The sequence below is a fragment of the Synchiropus splendidus genome, chromosome 4 (assembly GCF_027744825.2).
Source record: "Synchiropus splendidus isolate RoL2022-P1 chromosome 4, RoL_Sspl_1.0, whole genome shotgun sequence".
In the NCBI taxonomy this organism is placed as follows: Eukaryota; Metazoa; Chordata; class Actinopteri; order Syngnathiformes; family Callionymidae; genus Synchiropus; species Synchiropus splendidus.
The window spans coordinates 28,688,443-28,705,946 of NC_071337.1; the positions used below are offsets into that span (position 1 = coordinate 28,688,443).

Consider the following 17,504-nt stretch of genomic DNA (forward strand, 5'->3'; position numbering starts at 1 on the left):
GACAGGAGCACATTGTAATGGCAGTAGCTGCTTGAAGTATGGAAGGGAAAAGAATTTGTATGTGTTTATTTGTACAATATGTCCAACAAAATATATCTTTATACAACAACATCAACAGAATAAGAAGTAGGAATCACATGTTAAAACTTGTCATGTATTTGTGCAACATACATGACCTCTCCAACATTTCACATTAGAACTCAACAACTTCACACTGAAACATCTTCAAGGTGCAAAACCAGCGTGTGACTTTGGTAAACTTTTACAAAGCAGAACGTTCTTGTGTCTTTGCTAAAGCTCCAGGTCAGTCTTTGGAGCGTTTGGGCGCCTTGTTGGACTTGTTGAGGATCTTCATGAGGTTCTTGGACATGAAGTATGGCTTCTGCACCGAGCCGTCGTTGCGTTCCAGGTCCTCCACTGTGAGAAGACCAGACATGATTTACTGAGAGCATATTGGTGAAATGATTAAAGATGAGAGGAAGTTGCGGTTAGATTGACCAGGAATTGCTCAACCTAATGCACTGAGGTACCATGGAGGTCTGACTCTCTCCATGACATGCCTGGACCTGGAGGAGCAACTGGGAGGAGCTTGTTACCCTGAGCAACCAAATGGTTGATTGACCGTCATGTTCTTGTCAAGTGTGTTGACCAGTATCGACCACAATAACTCACCAACATGACTAAATGAGTCAGTGTTGGTCCTACATTTAGCGCAGGCGTGTTCTCTTCAGGCCAGTGTTGGTGGCTCACGCCGCAGCACAGTGGGCCAAAGAGCACATCATTGTGCGCCTCCACGTTGCAGATTTTTGTTTTGCCATCTGACTCATTCAGATTGCATTATCCGATCCTGCTGGGTGGGGAGTCTCAGCGCACGACTCATTTAAATGTGATTTGCATTTTTAAATGGGGTTATGGACAGGATGGGCCAGTTTCACGTTGATGCACATACATTCATACATCCAGACTTTACTCTGTGCACGTTTTCTCTGTCGTAAGTCCAGGCAAGTCTTTGTACATGAGAGCCCTGGTGGTTCTGAACTAACACATCCTATAGTAACACACTTGTGGAGGATGAGAGATGAACATTACACAGCATATTGGACTGTCGGATTCATCTGTTGTCATGCTGCATCACCAGTTCAGCGGCAGCTGTGACATCTATCAGCAGCTAACTCTTGGATATAGACATCCCAAAATAGCCCTTACATCCGTGAACATGCGATAGTTGGATCAAAGATGTGCAGTGAAACCCCGTGGCGTGTGGAGTAAAGGACAAGTGCTAGACTCACAGAAGCAGAGGAAGAGTGTGTCCACACACATGTTGTAGACACTGAAGAATCCGTGAGCGATGAGGTAGCTCCCAAACACCACCGTCTGCAACAGAACCAGAGGTTATGAAGGGTCTTCAGATGGTTCACTCTACTCACAATAATGGGCATCCAGTAGTAGTTGAGGTTCTCAGAACGGAAAGTGTCTCCTGGCAAAAGTATTCTTCCCGAGAAGAAGAAGAAGGACAACGTGGCTGCAGAGAGATGAATCACTAAGGCTTAAACAGTTCTCAGACATGGAGTTAGAGGGCTCTCTTTGAAAGAGAACCTCTCACCCACTGAGTGAACGGCAGAACATTCCCACTCACCCATTCCTCCGACCACCAGCAGCTTCCCGAAGAGCAGCAGCAGGTCAGTCACCTTGTCCAGGACCACCACCCTGGAGCAGCACACGTCATGTTTAGGTGGAAGGATGCTACAGACTTTGCATCAAGAGCGAGGAGAAAGTCAAGGGCTGATACACCCTAACGTGTGAAACACCGTCTGCCATGCCCGGTGGATGACGGTGACTCAACAACTACACAGACATTTTGATGCAGTGGTCACACCTGATCACGTTCCTCATCAGCAGCATGAAGGCGTTTTTGGCAGACACGCAGAAGTTTTTGCCGTAGATGGCCACCTGGGGGAAGGAAGCAAAAAGACTTTTCACCAAACCACTGCAGCTTGTCGCCAACCACACGAGAGTCTGACCCGTGTGGTCCAATCCACTGAGTGTCACACAAAAAGAAGAGAGCAGCTCTGTTGCTCCCTGTGATCAGACTTCTTCTCACAAAGATGAGGCCCTGGACCATGGCAGAAGCGTGACTGGATGGATGGATGTACCTACTCTGTGCTGACTATCTGAGTGAACGTATCATCGACCAGCATGACCAGAGTTCAGGGCAGGTCTTCACTTCGGACAACTATGCTGAAGGCAGAAGACTAACCTACATGATACCGTTGCCGATGCTCACAACACTAAGGCCCATTCAGACCTAAACAAACTCCTTTCACTTCAGGGCATGTTTTGACAAACACAGAAGCCCACTGGTCATCGGGTGAATAACTGTGAGTGAGTCCTGAGAGTCTCACCATGATGTAGGCGTTTCTGTTGAGGAACTTGATGAACTTTTCCAGGCACCAGAAGCAGCATTTCATGCAGCACAGAATGAACCGAGCCACTGGGTTCTGAGCCCCTGAGGAGTAGGAGCCACAAGAAACATAAGTCATCCTTCTCCTTCCACCTCCACACCAAGAATACTGCATGTGCAGAGGAGTGTGCACCTCTGGTCTTGTGGTCGATGTACTCCAGGAGGATCCTCACTATCTGCACTAGAGTCAAGATCAACGATCCGAAGGCCAAGGAGCCGACGTGGTACCTGAGGTTGCGAGGGAGCCATGTAAAAACTCTGCTGGTTCATCCTGGAGAAGTCACTCGTTGTACAACATTACACTCTCTCACTAGTAAGACACAATGTGAAGTACGGCTGCAAGCTAGAAAACAAGCAGCGAATGAAAATCACACAGAAACACCGCAGTGGATAAGGTCATGGTAACAAAGTAACCTGGAAAGAAGAATAAGGAGTTCCACCACATACAACAACTCTTCAGACATATGGATGCAGGCAGCCGTATGAAGGGATAATGGATGAATAGATTTATAGCCAAAGGAAACAAGACAGAAAAGCCTGAGATGAAAATGACATGAAAGACAAAAACAATAATGGAGGTGAGGAGGCAGCGATCTCACCTGAGCGTCCTAATGAAGGAGGCACTGAGGGGGAACATGGGGATGTCGTCCGGCTTGGTGAAGGCCCAGTAGTAGGAGGCGAAGGCCCCCGCCAGAGTGCACTGACCCAGAGCGATGACGAAGTTGACGCACCAAAGAAAGGCCACGGCGTTGTAGATCTGCAGGTTGAAGAGGTTTCTCTGGAACAGACCTTCCTCATTGTAGTTGACAAAGATGCAGCTGGCTGAGGGGCAGGACGGGAAAGCTGAGGCGGTGAAGTTCTGAGAGGAGAGGAGGACAGCATTTACTCCTCATTTCTTCTCAACTCGTGCCTTGATTAACAACAACCAGAGGTCACCTGAGGGTCACACTGGACGTCTCCTCTGATACTCTTACAGTCGTCCATGGAAGAGTTAAGAGCCACAACTCTGTAGACTGGCTCTCCAGAAGTGGCCAAATATCTGGTTCATGCAAGTCAAGGCCCTTTGGTGATGTCAGTGTGCGTGTGACGTGAACTGCAGGGAGGATACAAGGCAGTGGCTGCCCAGTACGCCACGCAGACCAGCAGCAGCACAAAGGTGACCAGAGGGAAGAGCAGCGTCGACATCATGTGACTGACCGCCCTGAGATTTGCGGACAGCATGTAAGTGAAGCTGAGTAGCTAAGCATCAAGTTGGATTAGTTTTAGAGTTTGATCACTAAGATTTAATGACAAAAAAAAAGCTAAAAGTCATCCACTGAATTCAGACTTGATGATCGTCTCTGCAAGCGGATCAGCAGAAGAGCCTCAGACTCACTTGCTGGACTCCTGGATCAGAGCAATGGCGATGAGGATCCTGGTCCTCAGGAAGAGCAGTGTAAGGAGAAGAATGGCCTCCACGACTGAGATGATGATCACTGCAGGAGAGGACACAAATCACCACAGCAGTCCACCACTGCAAAAATGCAACACAACATTCACTGGTACTCACAAAAGGCCAACCAGGTCTCTTGCACCTGCAGATACACTTTGAAGTTGGTGGTGAAACCGATGTCGCTGATGGAGGCAGACCGCTCTTTGTGGCTGTCGTACTCCCAGTAGCAGTGCCAAATTCCTGCCAGGACCAAACAGGATTGTTGAAACAGCCTTTAGAAATCCAGCATGGGTCGTGGCTAGAGTTTCACCGTAGGCTCCAGCTCCGAGGACGCCCAGGATCAGCACCCACACCATGACGGGAGCGGTGAACCTCAGCAGCAGGAGGAAGAGCAGACTCACCACCATGGCAATGCAGAGACCGCTGAGTCAGCACAGGAGACAGACCATCATAAAAGTCTCAGTATCTCAAATAATCACCCTGAAAACAGAGGCATCAGCATGTGCCTGTCACCCAAAGTCTTATTTACCTTTTCAAATGGGCTCCAGGTGCATGTCTAGTGTCTAAAGTCTACGAGTGGGGAAGACCAACCTCCTGGTGAACACTGTTTAAAGAGGAGGTTCCCTGCCAATCCAATTTTCCTGACTCATGCATATGTTTCAAGTATTGAAGTTTTTGGAGTTATTGCTTGATAAAGTTCTCCCCCGTCTGAAGTCTCGGAAAACGAGAGGTAACCATGGCAAAGCGCTATGTGGCGTAACTTAGCGTTTGACTTTGCCTCTGGCACAGCTGTGAACCTGGCCACCACTGTATTAAGAGTCGTGCAGAACGGACATGGCTGTTGGAGTACATCACAGATGTGATTCATGGTAGTTAGTTCAGCTCAGCATCTATAATCATCTCTGATTTATCCCGGAGCAATGGCTCTGTCATCACACAAAGATGCAGAAGAGAAAGAGAGCAAGAGACACCCAACTGAGCCATGGTTCAGCCGCCTAACCACTATTAAAATCAAGAGACATACTCCAGTATCCAAGCTGCTGCCTCACCAACAGTTTGGTTCAAGTCTAGAGCGTTCTGTAGACACTCCTCCCCCCTCCTCCTACGTTTATGTTCATGTCAAAATAAACAATGATGTAGAAAGCTCATGGACAGGACGACACACATCAGCTCACTTAAACTGACAAGGAAGAGGGGCTTTAGCTGCGAGTGATTTGAACACACGTGCAGATACAGGAGCACAAAGGTACTATACTAACTGTATATTCTATACGTGCTGTAGTTGCAATGTCATACTTACAGAAGAATCCACGGCCACGCTGTGGCAAAATCTTCGAAGATCCGGAGGCCAATTTCCCGGGCGTTGAAGCCTTCCAACACATCCCTTATGAACAAGAGTGCATCCAAGTTAGTGGCTGCTGTCGAAGCATCACAACTCTCAATGGCTACTGTCACTGTAACTCAATAATCCGATTAATCCGAAAATGTGATTTTTCAAACTGGGTATCCTCCCACCTCGCATGGGGGGACTTTGAAGCTCAACTTGATGTTCATTGCTAAACAATAAACTAATAATAAAATGTAATGCACACAATGACAAAAATAAAGCTGATGGAGAACTAGCCGACTGAGCAACTTTTAAAAACACCAAGATGTTGTAGAGGGAAAAGTCAATCAAATACAAATGATGCAAATATTAGATTTAGACTTTACTTTGTGAAAGATAAATCAAATGAATTGCTTCCCCCTCTTCTACATCTTGTCTAGCACACATAAGAAAAGAAAGTCCAACTACTCTAACAAAAATATCTTCATAAACTACAGAAACTCACGAATTAGCAGAGCGTGTGCTGCTGAAAGAAGAGAGACCAGACAGTTAAAGGAAGATCAATGATGTAATTCAAAGGTACAACTTATGTAAGTGAAACTCAAAGGGTAAGTTAATGATTTTGAAAAGGAATATACAATGAACCATTTTGGCGCCTAAAGACGATTGTGATGAGAGACCAGCTGGTCTTCTTCCACAACTGTGATTATGATGGTAATGGTTTCCTGTCTTTGGCGCTAGATGGCATTAGTTAGGGACCAGAGGTAAAGCGAAGACGAACAGAAGTCATTGACTGCAGTGCTAACAAATAAATGCCTAGATTTCTCATATCTCTTGCCAAATGTGGTTGTGATCCACAGCAGTGAACAACATTAAAAGCTGGGTTCCCCCAAAATTAGACATGAATTCCACCCTGGTCCAATTTCTTACCATTTTAGGAGTGACTGTTCTTTCATCTCTCATTGGCTGGTTGGTTCTGTACCAACTAATGACATATGAGACAGACTCTCAACCTGATTCTTTTGAAGAACAGGCCATTGGCTTTTCAGTAATCTTATTTGAAAAAGAACCCTGGATATATGAGGAGTTCATGATGTTGAATGCTCTCAAGATCTTGTTTTTTATGTTGTAGCTCAGCAATTCAACAAGCAAAACCCGTTTGAGCTTTGTTGCAAGATGAAATATTTGATTGTTTCATTTTTTACAATTGACATTATTTTTTTACTATTAACTTTAAGAACAGGTATGATTCAATAGCAAATTTTTAGTTTTTGAAATCTGAATGGCTCAGCATGCATTGGGGACTGAAAGTTTCCTGTGGTCTGCTGTTTGCATGTGCTTTGACATGAGGGTGAATCACTCATGTGTCATACATGCAGTATTTTCATGACATGACATTATATCAGACTGATATTGGAGAGTTGCATTGGAGAGTAAAAAAACAATAGTGTTCACAAGTCAGTTGAGTTGAGTACATATAAGTTAAAATTTAAATGCATGCAAACAAATGTGTAATAACTTAAATTTTTGTTGTCAAGTAAGTAGAAATGCTAGTACGTGTAAAAGAGAAGTTAACTGCCAAAACAGCGTAAACTGTGGGGCTGCTGCATTTGTCTCTACGCCGTTGTGGGGCAGTTAGATTAGAAAGGAAGTTGCTGCCACGACTCAGTTGGTATTAGACACAGTTTTCTGTTAAGACTTTCCACAAGCAGCGTTTTCTGCTGGAGCCATTATCCATAAACCAGGGTTTCCGCCACATATTAACTAGCCTGGCGCACCGCCATGGCTTAAAGGACTGCCGCCAATCCATCAGAATAATGATCTCCTTTTCAAGATCAAAGACGTACCGCGAGAGGACGGCTTGTATTGGAGACAGATTTACTTCTCATGAAAAAACTAGCTTTTTTACTGTCACCAATTCAGTATATGACAAAACGTTCCCCTATGAACATCTCTCACCCAGTTCCATTCTTGATTTGATTGACTGTGTCATCGACGGATTCTGGAAAGCCAGGAATTTTGGAGAAGTCTGGTGCGATGTCCCCCAGTACTGTGATGTCAGGTAAACATCGCCCCAGTGCTGGCAAAACAGACAGAAGTTCAGCTTCACATGATCACCTCACAATTCGATCAGAATTCCTCACCAGACTTTGTTGGAAGAAGGAAAAAAGGACACAGCTCCTTTTCCACAATGTCGAGAACAGTCTGAAAGAAAAAAATGAAACAGTATATGCTGAGTTGAACTGTGAGTCAGTGGCAAGAGTCGTTCATTATAAAGCCACAATGAAAATGAGAGGTTTTAAGTGTAAGCAGTAAAATCAAAACTAATGTCAATGTCACAAAAAATCTAAACTACAAGAATATCTAAAATAACCTTTTAAATGTTTGTATTTCTATAATTATTGTATCAATTTCGTAGCCATAATATAGTGATATGTTTTTGCGCAAAGACAATAGAGAAAGTCTAAGTATTTTCCAACTTCTATTTAGTTTAAGTTCACAAAATGTCCAACCTGTTGAAAACATTGTGCTTCACAGCGACAAGGACCGTAAATTTTGGTGATATAATTATAGATATATCCCAATCTCACCAGATCTGTGTTTGTCAGGTTGATGGACGGAACACAGTAACTTTGATTGAACACGTCAGCTGGTTTCACATTTGGGAAATAGGCTTCCACGCCGGCAGCCCAGAACGTACTGGGACATTTTTCCACACACACCTAAAGGGAGCCGAAACACAACAGCCTTTCAGCAGTACGTAACACTACAATGTGAGATGCGTGATACCACTCTTCACCTGTGTGGTTGGACACTGCAGTTTGTCCAGAGAGCCCGCCATGATGTTGACAGACGTGGCACACTTGAGGATGTCATAGTACAAGATATTGGGCTTGTCCCTGACGTAAGAGTAAAGAAACAAGTGCATGAACAAATTGAATGCAGAAATACATTTGTGTCTGAGCTTGTGCTAGTTTACTTGTTAGGTCCGGTGCCACAGAACCAGCCGGTTGAGTTTCTTGGGTAAAGAACATGTCTCGGATCACCGTAGAGCCATGCTGACCAACACAAAAAGGTATTTTAATGTGATCCAAATTACAACTTAAAATGCAACTCAAGACAAGGCTCTTAAGCTTTAATCCATAAGTGGACTAAGATTTTATACATAACGCACAACACTGACTATGCGTAATTAAGTCTAAACAGAGTCTTATTTTTTGAACAGAGATTTATTTTACCTTCTATTATTGCTTTTCGTTGGCTGTGTGTGTGCGTCTGTATATATATCTATATATAATATATGATGTATATATATCATGTCATGAATCATTCTATTATAATAATTTGCCACAAGTCTTAAAACACTTCCCAATACAGTTACATGTTCAACATCCTTGAATCTTTCCTTGTTGGCGAGAGAAGTGTGGCAGAATGGAGGCAGGCCTACAAGCCCATCGCGCCTAAAACTTGTTGAATCATTGACACACCTGTCCATCAATTATTCACAACTTCCTGCTCCATAATAAAGTTGTTTTCAACTTCCTCCATGAAACTTAAAAACATCAAACACCAATCTTGGAAAAAGAGGAGTTTAACACATGACAAGTAACAAGTATATTTAATCACTTATTTAAAGTGCTTTGATCAGGCAGAGCAGAAGACTCATCAGTGGGATAATCTATTAAAAGAATTTCCTCTGAGTCTATTCACAAAAAGATAACTGAGACACCATCAACACAATCAACAATCCTACAAATACATTATATTTAATATGAATGAACTTATTCATATATTTAAACATGTTCAGATGTAAATAAAACATGATGTCAAAGTTAAAAAAAGCAATTTTAGCTACTGTACAGCTAGTACACTATAGTCTCTGGGTGAGTTGTCATCAGCTGCCGCCCAAATGAAGTGCGATCAGGGTCAGAAGTGCCCTCAGGGCTGGGCTTCATGTTATGATGACCTGTCATAAAATGTTTAATAACAACTCACTATGTGTTTGGGATTAACGTCTCAAGTTATTTGTAACAGTGTCAGGGGTGTCTTTGTTAAGACTGAACAACCTACAAGGCGAACAGAGAACATTTATATTTTGTAATATTAAATACAAAAGATTGTGTTATTCTCACCTAACATTCCAACTACGATGTATCCAAGAATGACAAGTATGAACAGGATACAACAGATGATATCGGTGCATCCTCTGTTGGACAAAAAGAGACAGGAGAAGGTGTAAATAAGTCATGTGAGTTCAGGCCACACCAATCAAATATTTTGCCTTTACCTCTTTTTCAATGGCCCTTTGAAATTTGGGTCATACTGTGCAGGTTCTCCTGGACACAAGCAAGCAGTCATAAAAATTAGTACGAACACTATTTACAGAATATGTGTCAGGCTAGATAAGGGTCATGAAATGGCTTGTCAAGGCAATCTCCCTGATTGTGCTCGGCAGTTTATGCATGTTGTTTGGAAGAGCAGAACTTGAGACGTGAGACGGATGTTTGGTGGGAACACATTCAAATCAATTGTGCAACTTGTGCTCTTTACACCTAATAACTCAAAGAGCAAAATGAAAAGAGCACAGGAGCAAACATGGGCAGTTTGCAAGTTTACAACTTAATGACTAAGTACGGACACAAGTTTTACAGGGATATTTTGTTTCCAGGAAACTGTGGTATAATAGCACATAAAACAAACAAAAAAAAGCAATCACCGGGAATGAGTCATGTTTTAATTAACATTCTTTCTAGTCAGATAGAAAAGTCGAGTGGTGGAAAAAACAGTGTTGCACCAAGCGCTGACTATTTGACTGCAATTTGAATACTCAGTCTGCTCTTTAAACAGAGAGATTTGTTTAGTCATCACATACACAATCAATCTTTGTTGAAGCCAGCATGGTATATATATATATATATATATATATATATATATATATATATATATATATATATATATATATACACACACACATTCAAATGGAAAACTGTCAACCTAAAATGCAGGATTCAACAACCAAATTCGGGCGATCTAACATTTGGTTGTTTATGACGCTAAAAGTAACATTGAAGGAAGATGACAAAATGACTAAGGGACAAAACCACCAACCCCACGTGTTTTTAAAAAGCATTAACTTTGATCCCAAACATATATATTTTCTTCTACACGTTTTGTGCTATTTACTTCCATCAAGCGATCCATTCTGACACACCATTCTATTTTGTCAACAGAAAACCTGCTGGTCGGCATCTGAAAAGGACCCGAGTCAAATTACAACACTACCAGAATACTGCAGGTTGTGTGTCTAAGTGAAGACAATAAAATGATAGAAAAAAAGATGGAATGAAAATGCATCATTGCACAAAAAAAAAAAAAAAATAGACACAGGTCATGTTGTATGGCTAAAACGCATCAAATCAAATCATACCTGGATTAAAATGATAAACAGACAACACAATGATAACAATTAACAGTAGGGCAATGACATTCAAACTGTCAAAACCAAAAAAAAAAAACAAAACGCCTGCTCAGTCACTCTCACGTTGACCTCAGGAGAGTCTAATAAAGTGGGCCTCAGGCCATACTTTGTCCAGGTGTGGTCTATGTGCTCATTTCTTCCCTCTATTCATTTTGCTTGTCACTTTTGCTCATTCAGTACACATATTCATATGCTATTATCATGTAAGGTTTCATTGTTGATGAGCTCTCTCTACTGTGTACCCACTATCATCCATCCATCCATCCATGTGGAGGACCAACTGTTCAATTCAAAGTGTCCCCAGGACGAGTGAGCTCCTGTAAGGGAGAATCCAGGCACCCAACTGAGGACACTTTAGCTACATCTTATGTCCATACAAGATCAAATGAACGTTCATAAATAGAGAGCTTTGGCCTTTTTTAGTTTAATTGCAGCTGGAGTCGTGTGTGATCCACGGTGCTTTGGTTTGACAGTGAAGCCAATAGCAACTCAGAGAACACAGATCTGAGATCACCCCTGGGACAGCGAGAGCATAAACTAGACAGCACCTCTTTATTAATAACAATTCATTTGAAAGGCTTATTCATTACATAACTTGAATAATTCATACATAAACCTTAATATGACGCATTTCTCTATCAAATCATTGGATTTCTTCAGGGAAATCTACTAAAGCATTTCCAGACATAGCTCTACCAGGGTTGCAAGTGTTACTTCCTGTTGCTGCAAGGATTCAGTTCTGGTAAATTATTAGCAGTCACTTCTTCACAGTGAGTGATTTCTAAACCCAGAGGTTCTCCTACACCGCCTACACCTGGCAAAAAAACCCCCAAAAAAACATGTTTTGGATATAAACAGTGAACTTGAACTTGAGATTTTTTCAACAGTGTTTCTCCTTCCTTGTACAACAGGATGTCCAGAGTCACAGTCACCAGTCGTCCGCCTTACTTCGCTGTCCTGTGTCGTTACTGAAGGAGGGTTTGTTTACTGGTGCAGTCTTAAACCTCCCTGAGAGTCAATAGACTTTTCACATCATCCGAGCAAAGTCACTGACCTGTCATCAGCAAGTCAATAATCTTCCTGCATACGTAGCAAAAAAAGTTCAAGCCGATTGATGTTGTTGATTACTAACAGAAAACTGCATGTCTATTCATCAAAACAACAACAGCAAACATTTCGTGATGTTCTGAGCGAGTCAGATGAGCAGGTAATGCCACACAAAAAGGACTTTGCCAAACCAAATAAGAAATGAATCACCTTGTGAATTCTATTGTGCCAGGATTCTTGGTCGGCAGGATCCTAAATTCACACAAAGAAGACCTCAAAATGTATTCTGGAGTGCCTTTATGAAGTCTGCATTATTCATTCATTATAGACCCAATTTTACTGGCTAGTCAATGTTGAGATTTTGTCGGAGGAAACCCTGAAGAGCTTCAATGTTCAACAGTTAATAGTAGTGTATGCCTTGAGTCAATCAGTATTGTAAGAAATGAAACAAGCACAATTAAATGAAAGACTACAGCCACATTTAAAAGCAAAAGGTTGTTGTTCCAGCTACTTTTTCCTGGCGTAATCTTCAATCCATTCTGAACTGAACCCTGTCATTCATCTGTTCGACTACTTATGGTGGTGGAGCTTTATGAACTCCTTGTTCTGGTGCTATTGTGATTCAGTGGTTCCAACTATTCTACTTGAAGTTGACAGTATTGTAGTTTCTTTTGTGATGCTCTGTGTCCTGTCAATGCTCTGTAGCACTTTAATGGAGTCTCTGTGGGGTCTCTGTAAGCATATTGCATCAGTGTGCTGTTGATGTCTTGTTGCAATTCTTGGTTGGAACACGTGGACTATGGAAGTTGGACAGGAGCTGATCGTTCAGGTAAAATTAGAAGACAGGCAAATTCCAATGTCAATCATTAATGGCGCAACTTACACTTGTGCGAGTCCAAATTATGTCCCCCATGTCCAGCAAACATGTGAAAACAGTATGATTCTCTGGATTAAAGCAAACATCCCTGAGACAGCTCCAGCGAAACGAAGTTCAATTGTCCAATGAAATGTGCAAATTAAAAGTTAAAATTTGGTGCACACCAGAAGGAGTGTACATTGACAGGAGCGGTGAAAGTGTAGTGGTTTGGAGATGTTCAGGAACCTGAAACAACTTGAGTTTTCCATCCCAGCGCAATTTCCGAATGCCAGTAATCCGGCTTTGTCGTGCAGCGAATTCTTTGAGGAAATATGGGACCAAATGTCAAAAGGATTGACTGTTGACTTGGAAACAAAATGTAATGTGCGACATTGAATGGCAAGGTACCGCTTTAAGTGTCAATACAAATGAGTGCATTTTACAATGATTTAATGTGCTAGAATCTGATCTCTGCTAGAATCTCTGCTAGAAAACAGCAAAACAGCTAGCATGGCTGGCAACTGACAACCAAGTTGAGTGGCAAGCAACTTCAACCACAAGTTGTGACAATACCAGAGCTAACTCAAGCTAATCACAATCCGGATGAAGATGAGTGAGAGTTGAAAAAATATATGTTATTACATGTTCCTGAATGCGTGTGGTCCCATTAAATTACAGTTGAAAACAAATGTGCAGTTATCACAGAGACCGCAGCATCCACCGCCATGACCAGCAACTTTCATACAACATTTAAACAAATTATTAATAATTAATAAGTTAAACTAAGGTACATTGAATTGAAAACAAGTTTCCTCTTTTTCAAATGAATTCTCTAATGTGATTCCACAATGAGGCGGACATATCTAAAGACAATTACAGACAATTTAGAGGCACGACTACAAGATCTCCCCACACAAATGTGTTTTCTGAATCACCACACAAACCTATGTGGTCATGGTTTTTGGGGCGCAGGCAGGTCACACCCTCCTGATTCAGTCGGCAGATGATACAAAAAGAATCATTTTGTGTTTTAAAAAATGCAGTTATACGTGTATTTTGGGTTCCGCACTATGTGTGTAATTTGTTGACGTCAACTGAACACAGCAATGTCAGTGAAAAATATACCACTCCATTCTAATTTAGGTCAGATGAAGTAAAAAAAAAAAACAAAACTAGACTAGCTAACTTCAAGTCACATGTTGTCACCAATATAATCAGTCTTATGACATGCCTGAACAGATCTTGACCTCTTTAAACAGCGCTGAAATGGTCTCCGTAATTACTAACATAATTATTTTCTTGTAGTTATTGAGTTTCTTGTATTAAAAATAAAGTTTCTCAGGTGCTCAGCTCCTTTGCTTCACTTTAAAACATCACTCTTAACACTCGTACCACACGTGTACTTGCTTACTACATAACTCTCCACATACTGTGTGCATTGTATTTGTGTTTTGTGATTTGGTTTATGTCTATTATGTCTATATTTATTTATGCTCATTGGAAAGGAGAACTTCTCAACTGACTATCCAGGCAAAATAAAGGCTAAATAACCATGCTTACAGTGGGCCGACATTAAGAACAATTCATGTAGCATGAGAAAAAGTTTTAAAAAATGCAATAATAATAACAACAGAGAAATGTCTGCAGAAAAAAAGGATACGACTGAAATAACAAATACAATGAAATTGTATTGCCTTATAAAAGTCTACCAAGTAGCTGAGACATACTGTATTGACAGTTGTTAGTGTAAACCTTTTAAAATAATTGAACATTGACTATTCTTGACTAAAAGTCTGATCTAATCTCAATATTTAAATAGATAATTACTATTATTTAAATAATATTTCAGGAATTCACTTAAACTGTAAATGTAATGACTATTTAATACAGGAGTACTGAGACATTTAGGGAAGTAAAATTCATCACTTATAAACTCAAGCAGGCAGGAAAGTTCCATTAGAACTGTTTATTTTATTTTATTTTTTGAAGCCGTAACAGGAAAAGGGATAAATTGGAGTATTTCTTGTTGAGTCGCTCTGAGCTAAGCTTTGTTATTTTGGCAGATTCACCCAACGATGTGACCACTGAAATAGTTTTAAACAGTGCTCGTTTTAATGCTGTTGGGAATAAGACAACGTTGGCGTTAAAAGTCACTGACGCTGTGGCACAAGGTGTCGTTAGCAACGCCGGCGGAGAGAAGCTAGCAGGTCGATAACGGGGCGACCACTCACCGTACTCGGATGACTCCTTTGTCTCATCTTGGTTTCCCATTTGCCGCCCTAACTATCTCCTCAGTAGTCGTCCAACGCGTCCAAAACTCTGCCCTGAAGCGAGCTACAGAGAGCGAGTTCAAGAAGAAGTGGTCAAACAGAGCGAGTGTGGAAACAAAGTGTGCAAATCTTTTTTTCTTCCTGGCAGTTGTAACTAGGCAGTGACGTCACGCGGCACCTGCAGAAGGATGCGCACCTGCACCAAAGATCGTCACGACAACAAGAAGGCTCACTTGTTTAAAGAATGAGGCACAACTCACATATGCAGCAGCGTGGACGGGGTTTTATTTCAATCGTAATGTTATGTACTAGATAATACATTTTTAACTTAACATTCGCTGATGATAAGGATGACAAATCACTGTATAAGACGGTACCAATTTTCAAGGAGCGTTTTGTTAGAGACCAAAGCTCTTCTCTCGTGGTTCAACACACCTGACTAAATGAAACTTTTCAAGTTGATGGAAGAGACTAAGCGCGACTAGGGGGAAATGATCTTGAACCATCCCACAGCTGCCGTATTTTTGTATGCCCTATACGCGCGAGTTCCTTTCATGATGGACGGTCAGTCAGTCAGTTGCCTCCCCCGAGAGGACGCAAGGCAGTGTCACAGGGAAGAAGCAAGACGTCACAGTCGATTAGACCGCTTTTATTCTTCCCACATTTGGGAAGTGTTTGTTCTCACGGCGGCATACAAAGAACAATATCAAATGCACTTTGACAGTGATTTGTCGCGCGTTGTTTTGTTAATAAAAATACCTGAAAATCCTTTCATAAGAAACACAGAACAGCATCGCCACTACTCGTTTCATTTATGGACCACTAGTCGAAACTCCCAGATGTAGTTGTTCATTCCCGCTGATTCTTTTTATCTAGCCCTCCGACAAGTTGTACGTCACCACCACTAGAGATCCAAAGTGTACACCCCAGTCAATCACTTGTTTTTAAAGCTAGAATCACTCACAGCCACACAACAACCACATTCAAGATTTACTTTTGTTTATTTATGTATTTCTATTTATTTATTTGTTGTTGTTGTTGCCGTTGTTGTTGTTGTTGTTATTGTGATCATCTATCTTTCATTGGTATTTGTTCATAGGTATTTGTTCCTTTATACCTACCTGTTGGGTGAATTGTAAAACGTAAATTGAGTTTCATAGGTATTAATGTTTATTTGGATGGGGAGCATTTCTCAGTGCACCAAGTTTTAAAAAAACTTCCGGATGTGGGGTGCATTTTATGCACCAAAAAGTTTGACATCTTACATTTCATGGAGATTGAAAAGGAGGCGCATGAAGAACAGTTCTTACGATTTCTATATTAATCTTGCAGTTTTCTGTATCAGATTATATATATATATATATATATATATATATATATATATATATATATATATATATATATATATATATATATATATATATATATATATATATATATATATATATAATGAAGATAAGAGATGACATCCATATTATTATTACACTTTTTTTTTTTTTGACATTTTGGCTCACTCTGGCTGATAATAATAAACTCCAACTAAAATCACTCACCTCCCACTGTCCCTGTACCTGGGAATAAGCTCCACTATCAGCATTATCTTTCTTGAAGAGTGGCATTCATTCACCTATTGACCACAATAGCATAGAGCAATGCTGACAACCATGGCTTCATAGACAAATGTCATTGTGTACTGAAGGTCACACACCACTGAAGCCAAAAGAACACGTCCTCTACAAGAGAAAAGAATAATTGCGTAGATCAACAATCCTTGTGTACACAAGGTCTTAATTGTGTCAGTGTTTTATGACCCAACTCATTCTGATTTACAGACTCAATTTGTACTGCAAACTCTGTTTTGGATAGTTTCATTAATAGATATATTATTTAGAACTTGTGCAATTGTATGAATGCCAGATCCTACAAATATTGCTTTTCTACAAATACTACATGCGGCGAGTGTTGTATATACTGGAAGTTCGAAAATATTATAATCAAAACCTGCTAAATAATATTTGGTATTGTTTCTGTTTTTATCATTAATGGACCTGCTAAATAATATTTGATATTGTTTCTGATTTTTTTTTTTTATCATTAATTGTTTAATGTTTCGAACTTTAGTGAACCTGTATGCTTTTGATCGTGCGCGTTTGAACTCACGAACAGCTGTGTGCTTGGATCTGAGAATGACCTTGTAGGCGCGCTCGTTTGAAGTCATGAGAAAGTGGCCATCTTGAACTTAGTTTGAACCTGTGCGCACGTGCTGGCAAAATGGAGTGGATGTACTGGCCTAATATGGTAAACCGGGCATCAGTGACGTAAAAAAATGATGTAAGTGCTGACGCAATTGACACTAATATGATCTATCACCGAACATGTATCCTTTTGAGGGAAGGACTTCAAAAGGCCACCTGGAGAAAAACAAGATAAGTTAGAGATATGATTAATTGGCTTGGCGTGAGAAAACGGATGTCGGTATGTCTTCAAAGCCGTGTGTGGCTATATAAGCGCTCGGAGATGTGACCCTGGGTTCTTGCTCTTTTTGGATCTTCGCCCGCGTCTGTCCGCTGTAAGGTTTTATATCTTATCTTGGGACGGTGCTCTTGCTGTTTGCTCTCAGACCATTTGATTT

The 17,504-nt window shown here is 41.0% G+C and overlaps 1 protein-coding gene across 1 annotated transcript; it reads right to left on the reverse strand.

Annotated features, from left to right (window-relative positions):
* Positions 1-69: 69 nt before the first annotated feature.
* On the reverse strand, positions 70-15,008 carry slc44a4 (solute carrier family 44 member 4). Its single transcript, XM_053862884.1, has 22 exons — positions 14,834-15,008; positions 9,509-9,557; positions 9,354-9,427; positions 8,201-8,279; positions 8,021-8,120; positions 7,812-7,943; positions 7,365-7,425; positions 7,180-7,300; positions 5,194-5,277; positions 4,204-4,316; positions 4,011-4,133; positions 3,837-3,936; positions 3,570-3,662; positions 3,398-3,500; positions 3,061-3,320; positions 2,595-2,689; positions 2,403-2,506; positions 1,877-1,950; positions 1,637-1,707; positions 1,428-1,522; positions 1,290-1,374; positions 70-417 (listed from the first exon to the last, which is right to left on the reverse strand). Exons 1-22 carry the CDS (start codon positions 14,871-14,873, stop codon positions 305-307), a joined length of 2,169 nt encoding a protein of 722 aa, XP_053718859.1. The 5' UTR covers positions 14,874-15,008; the 3' UTR covers positions 70-304.
* Positions 15,009-17,504: the final 2,496 nt, after the last annotated feature.